The 7,319-nt window shown below is 33.5% G+C and overlaps 1 protein-coding gene across 1 annotated transcript in view; it reads left to right on the top strand.

The window, feature by feature from the left end:
- The window catches only part of LOC137614654 (uncharacterized), a 14,717-nt gene extending 7,624 nt beyond the window's left edge, over positions 1-7,093 (top strand). Inside the window, exons 3-4 of the mRNA XM_068344347.1 lie at positions 3,974-4,110; positions 5,562-7,093. Of these exons, the coding sequence (XP_068200448.1) occupies positions 3,974-4,110; positions 5,562-5,736 (312 nt within the window). The 3' untranslated portion in view covers positions 5,737-7,093. The remainder of the gene's footprint in view (positions 1-3,973; positions 4,111-5,561) is intronic.
- The last annotated feature ends 226 nt before the right edge of the window (positions 7,094-7,319 follow it).

The raw sequence follows: 7,319 nt of genomic DNA, 5'->3' as shown, positions 1-7,319 counted from the left end.
GGGAACCTGGAGCCATTTCCCCCCCCCTCCCCCTTCTTTAAAAAAAAAAAAAAAACAGTTTTGTCTTTTTCTCCACAGCAGGTCTACAATATCTTTCTTCTTTTCTATATTTCTTTCACTGAATAAGAATTACCACATTATTTCAATTCTTCCTCGTAGGGTTGTTGAAGCTCAATTATTTTTTTTTCTATATCCCTGGCACAGCAACAAAAATAAAGACGGGTCAAATCATTATTTTCACAAAAATTATAATTTGCACTTCCCCCTCTGTGTCTAGTTATAATGTTTAGTTTTAACGTATTATTTCTTTCTCTAAAGAATATATATTACCCTTGCAAAATTTATATAGCCATATATTTCTTATTCATCCGTTTTTTCTTTAATTTTTGTATATTTCTAAGCTCACTTTACTTTATATATATTCTTTCCATATATCAGTGTCCCACTTTCTGGTTTTGGATTTTATTTCTGCCTTAATCATTCTTCTTATATGCCTTAAATTCAGATGTAATTCTTGCAGTTACTTTGTTGGTTGTTTCCACTATCTTCCTCATTTTCCTTGAATGCCCTGGATTGCTGTTTACAATATATCTTTTTTTTTTTTTTCCATTCAGGGTACGGTTCATGTACTGTAGCTTCCCATCCGTCGCCCATATTTTAACAGATATCCCTATCTCTCCTCTTGATATAGAATTATCTGTATTTTAGTGGCACCTATTATATACCTATATACTCTAATCTTTATCCTTTTAGTTTATCTATTTCAGTTTCCATCAAATTTATATTGTTCGATCCACCCAGAATAGATGGTAATGCAATGTTTTTCCCAAACGTACTTTATTACAACTTTTCTCTATGACTGAATACGTTAAGTTAGTATCTTGTGTTTTATTATCATTTCCCTTTTCTGAGTTTTAAATATGTACCTATTACTGTTTAGTTTAATTCCTAAGTATGTTAAATTTTCTACTACGTTGATTCCCTCCATGTGATGTGGATTTTCTCTTGTGTTGTAAAATATAATATTACTCTTTTCTTCATATAATTCTAACCGACATTTTTATAATTTTCTACTAAAAGTTGGATGTTGCAGTTTGTATTATTCATATCCTCCACAATCACCAAGGCATCATCTGCAAACAATAATAATCCTATCTCTATTAAATGACTTCTAAAACCGTTTCCCTCCTCTTCTAATTTCTTAATAATATATACGTAATTAGCTTAAAAAGGGAAATCAATCCTGTGCAACGCTGTTCATTCCACTTGTAACCTCCATTTTTTTATACCTTCCCCCCAGCAGAGGCCCTAAGTTGATTGTTGTGTCCCCTTGGTAAATGTTTGCAATTACATATATAGTTTTGGCGTGGATTCTGTAGTCTTTTAAAACTTCTACTGATACCACCTTTTGCAGAGTCGAAGGCTTTACTGAAGTCTAAAGCAGTTACTTTAAGGTTTTTTATTTATTTTTTTATTTTTTTTTTCTTCTCTTCTATAGCTCCATTCTGCACAGCGCCGTAGTATAAGGATGTTGTCTTCTATTGTACCTCTTCCTGTAAATCTGCTTGACATTTATTATCTTCCCCATTAATTCATATGCGATTTTCTATTCCCCCTTTCATCATCATAATGAATATTTTGTATGAACTATTTTTGTTCTTGACCTCTTCCAAGTATTTGGTTTTCTTCATCTAGCTTTTTTTTTTATAACATTTCAAGACATGTTTTGTTTTTTTCTGCGTGGCTTCAGAGCTCGGGTTTAAGGCCACCCGGTCCTGGTGCTTGTTTTGCCTTTAGTTTTCCCAGGCAATTCTTTACTTTCTCTATTGTGATATTTTGGGTTTTTCAATTCGTTTTATTTCCCCTTTTGTTTCTATTACAAGATCATAGTGTTCTCTAAGTATTTCTGGGGTATTAAATCCATATATTTTTTTGCTAGCTTCCATCTGCGCTATTTCATTTACATATTCTGTCCGTGTTTCTTTATTCCAAACTAAGTCCATTTTATTTCCATGCTTGTAATATATAGTTTTCCATTATTTGACTAATTCTTCATTTGTTTCTTCATTATTTAGCTTATTATCTTGCTCTCCATAGAGATGTATTACATTACCATGGTTTTTCTGCCTCTTCCTAATTCTGCCTATGTTTTCCCAAAGTTTTTTATTCTTGTCTATTTTAATCTTTTGGGTTACCCTTTTTTAATATGGTAATTTCTTTCTTTATCAATTATCGCACTTCTCTCTCCTTTTTTTTTTTTATCATATCTATCCTCTAGTGCTTTTTTAACATCTATATTGATTTTATTTCTTTTATTTCTGTTTAGTTCCTTCCCTTCCATTATTCCTCTTCTTATTTCATTAGTCACCCAGGATTGCTCATGTATCTTTTCTTCTTAAGTATTCTTCTCTTGCATACTTTTGATCAATTTCTCTTTCATTATTAGGTCCATTCTTTCCATGTCCGTCTGTCTATCCCTTACAATTTTCTCTACTCTTATAGTGTATTCCTTTAAACTTTTTTCATCTGTTCTGAAGTATTTTACTTCCTCCCATCTTCCTTTATTAAAGTTATTATTCAGATCAATCTTGAATTCCAGTTCTATGGTGATCACATTATGATGCAAGATATCAACATTTGATTTTTCCTCGTCCATAATAATTTCCCTAAAATTTTTGTACATTTCCTCATTTACAAGCTCGTAGTCTATTGCACTTTTTTTTTCTTTGGCAATCTTTCCTAAGTGTGGGCCCCTTTACATCTTAAATCTCCCTTCAATATGACTAACCCATGATCACTCATCCAATCTAAAATATTTCTCCATTTCTATTTAAATTTTGGTAGCCTAAAAATCCAACATGCCCAAAATACTCCCCTATTATCATTAATGCCCCTCTTTCGTTTACATTTTTTCTTATTTGTTCACGTTTTTCTTGTTGTTTTGTCGTTATTAATGTCGTCTTCAGTATTTCCAGCTGAAAAATAAACCAATAATAATTTAAAGGTATAATTGTACGCACTACACTTGACATACATCATATCTTTACGTTTAGTTTCTATCTTTTCCAATTCTAGACTATCACTATTTCTATAGAGTATCATTAAACCCACCCTTTTTATCATTCATGTTCCTCATGTTTTCTTTCAACACCTTTACTTAAGTTTAATCTATCTATCTTTTGGTATGTTTGTGTTAAGCAGAAATTTTATTTTATACAATTCAATTAATTCTCAACTTCCATCAGCTTTTGTTTTGTTAATCAAGTTATATTTAGCCGATGCATATCAAAGTTTCCTTTTACTTTGTGGTTATAATTTTCCTCCTTCCTTATAACCCTTGAGCCCCTTCTTCGCTCTGGCGAAAATTTTCCCTCATGAAATTTTCTTTACTTTATGTACCATTCAAATTCCACATTTTGTCTATATTTGTTGTTCTTCTCTTAGCCGTCCCCCCCCCCCTTCTCTCTCTCTCTCTCTCTCTCTCTCTCTCTCTCTCTCTCTCTCTCTCTCTCTCTCTCTCTCTCTCTCTCTCTCAATGTTAGGTCTGGTGCTGTAAAGATTCTACTCTCCCTTACTTCCTGATTATTTCTTAAAATTTTTAGCCTTTCCTATTATTGCCATTTTCCCTTTCACTTTTCATTTTGACCAGTATTTGCCTCAATTTGCCTCTTCGGTTACGAACGTTTTGGCTATCATTAGGTCTATTTCCTATTTCAATCTCACTTAACCTACTGATTTCCATTATTTCAAAGCCAGGTACTCCTAGGTTATCTGTGAACAGCCGTTCACACATAGCTCTATTCCTAAGTTGTCTCTCATCTGGGCTTCCCTCCTTGCACTACATAACATTGTATATCATAAATTTGTTTTTCCTTTTCTCGCAATTCTTTTACCTTTTCTCTAGCCTCTTCCCTAATGTCTTCTACTGGCATGTTTGTTCGTTAACTTACCTTATCCCTCGTGCCATCCTCAGGAGCTGCGTCTGCTAGAAATTCTTCTTCGCGGAACCTACGAAGAAGCTGCCGGGTCACCTGAACAAATAGCATTGTCCAATTTTTGCAGCAGGGTATGTGCACGAAAGGCGGAATTACGGAAAGAAGGTGCAGATAGGTACGAACGTGTGTCTATGCAAGCTTTATTCCAAGAAATCAATTTCGTAGTGCATTTTCTGCATATGCAGTTTATGCAGCCCTCCATCTTGATGTAGCCTACGCCGTTTACCTATTTAGCGAAGTCTGTTTCGTAGTCCAATGTGCATAGTCCAGTGTATGTAAGTCTCTGTAAACTGTACATAAATGGTGATTTTTTTTCGCGCTTTGCATGTGAATGTATGTAACATTGTTTTGAGAAGTCAGTTTTGTAGTATACTGCGTATATGTTTAAAGTACCCCATATTAGAAGTTTAACTACTTTAGGTAGTCAGAATTGTGTATTTTTATCTATTTCATAATCTACAGTACAATTGTATTTGCAATGAACATGTATTTTGTAATGTAGGAAAAGGGGAAGAGGATGCAGATTGTCCGCAGATCATCATCTAGATATTTATCAGGTTACCATGTAGTTTAGGATTCTCTCTCTCTCTCTCTCTCTCTCTCTCTCTCTCTCTCTCTCTCTCTCTCTCTCTCTCTCTCTCCAATTACTTGTGATATTCTACAAAAAAATTAGAAAAAAAACACACATACCCCTACGTTCATTCTTCAAAACTAATTATGAATGCTTGATAGATAAATGTTTATAATTAAAAAAAAAAAAACTATTCTCATCAAATTTCTGTGGAATCAATGATCACAAGTAACAGAAAGCAAAAACAAGTTGCACATAATGCTTTCGAGGTGACTTGTATTCACGCCATCCTAAGCAATTCTGCTTGTGAGCTTTTTGTGCCCAACAAGGATTAAAGCTGCAAAAATTATTCTTCAAATATATGTTATATTTTTGTAGGTAATGTATTCATTAAATATATTAACTTGTAAAGCAAGAGGAGAATGTTCGTAATGTCGAAAATAGAAGAGGAATTAATAAGGCTCAGAAAATCTCATTGACTATCAAGGTTAAACGGCATTGGCTTCCTTCACTGACGTCTCTGAGTAAAGACTGTGTATTATTGGTACCCAAATTAAAGTTTACTTCCGTTTATAAAAACGAAAGTAAACTTTGTTTATAAAAAAAGAAAAAAAATCCATTTGTCTTTTACAGAGATATCCATTTGGTGTCTAAAGAAAAAAATGTCCATTTGATCTTTACAAAAAGGAAAAAAAAATATCCCTCGCAAAAAGATAATTTGATCTGTACAAAATTAATTTATTCTTTTGGCTAGAAAAAAAATAAATACATCCCTTTGGGCTGTGTAAAATAAATTTATCCCCTTGACTGTAATATATTAGATATACCCTTTTTGACCGCTTACAAAAATATATTCCGTTGAATTCCATAAAAAAAATATTCATGAATATCCTTTGAGCCTTTCCCAAAAAGCATCCTTAAGTTCTGTCCTCTACAAATAGATAAATGAATAAATAACCGGAATCTAAAACTCGCTTTGACCATCCCCTTTGCAGTGGCGTCACGGCTCGGACCTTCGTCAACAAGTTGAGTCTTGCAACGACGACGCTGGCAATCCTCCTGCAGCTCAATCCAGCTGGCATGGCGGATACGCCGGAGGGCTCCCACTTGGGTACCTACGGCCACTGCTTCGCTAAGCCGAACGCAACTTCAGATTTTGACTTTTTCTGAGAACTGGCGATTCTGTAATGCTATTGCTTTTTTTTCACCAATTGTTGCGAAGCAGCTGTTAGGTACTAATATTGAGGCGAGGTGAATGTAAGTGACTTTATTCAACAAGATAACGAGCTTAAATACAAACAGTTAAGGGCATTATGACACAAAAAACCAAACAATGTTAATCATGCGATGGTAAGCTTAAACATGATCAGTGTGGGAGAGAGAGAGTGACAGATCAAAAAAGCAATAGCATTAAAGTGTATAAGCGTGAATGAAACACATGCAGTACATGCATGTGTGTTTTCAAGTGACTTCGAGCATTCTGAGATTAGCTCCGATGGTTGGTGTTTGCTTACATACATATATACACACATACATGCATACACACATACAGAGACAATCTTGATATTTTACGGTTTTGTATTCTCCAAATATTGCTTTTGTTACTAGCATTATTATAATAGTGATCCATTTAGAAAATTCTATCATCGCTACAACTGTCATATTATTGCTAATGATGTCAATAATCATGGCGATTTTAATAAAGTTGAAAGTGTAATTTATGCCATGATGATTGCTTTAATTACTTCGATCGTGTTTAAGTATAAGTGTTATTGTTCTTACTATCCTAAGACATCATCCTTTTCCCCCCCACCACTAGCACTAAAGTAAGGGGTCGGTTGCCTTGATGTTTGTTCTCCAGCTAACATACTTCTATCGAGAGCATCTTCCTCCATCAGACCCTTCTCCTTCACTTTATCAAGCCAACCAATCCTTTGCCAAACGGCCATTCCATCTCAGTCTCGACTTCCTTATCGTATCACTAATCTTTATTATTACTTTAGATGAGTGGGTATATTTTAAGTGCTGGTTTTAGGTGGGAGGTTATATATATATATTTCCGTATGCATATGTATATCTGTTAATATATTACTGTAGTAGCCTTTTAATGTGATCAGATATGCAAATGCTATTAAATTTTCAATAAGAGGTTATTGTAATGTTAAGGCCTCACTGACTGTCGTCAGAGCTACTCCATCACATGAACCAACCTTTATTATGATTGTGATGTCTGATTTGCACACTCACTCCCCATAAGAAAATTAATAGTAGGATTTTCCAATAATATTCCTAATTCATTGCAAATAATAAATTGAAACTGCACCTGTGTGTACAATACCTTCCACTGGTAAACAAAAATTCTCTCCCTCCCAAGGTCTATAGTAGACCTTGGTGAAAACTACAAGACTCGACCTTTTTGTCAACAAACTAATCCGTCAAGGCAAACTAGAAGCATGCCAAGGGTGGGAGAATAGCTCTGTATTTCTTCCTTTACGACATCAGAAGTTTTTGCTAAATAATTGCCCAGAGGAACGATGGCAATGGAAAGATATATATATATATATATATATATATATATATATATATATATATATATATATATATATATATATACTATATAAATATACATATATATATAAATGTATATATATATACGTATATATAATGTATATATATATATATATATATATATATATATATATATGTATGTGTGTGCGTGTGGAAATATATATATATATATATATATATATATA

This window comes from Palaemon carinicauda, chromosome 21, assembly GCF_036898095.1.
Source record: "Palaemon carinicauda isolate YSFRI2023 chromosome 21, ASM3689809v2, whole genome shotgun sequence".
Taxonomy (NCBI): Eukaryota; Metazoa; Arthropoda; class Malacostraca; order Decapoda; family Palaemonidae; genus Palaemon; species Palaemon carinicauda.
This window is presented reverse-complemented; position numbering and strand designations above follow the sequence as displayed.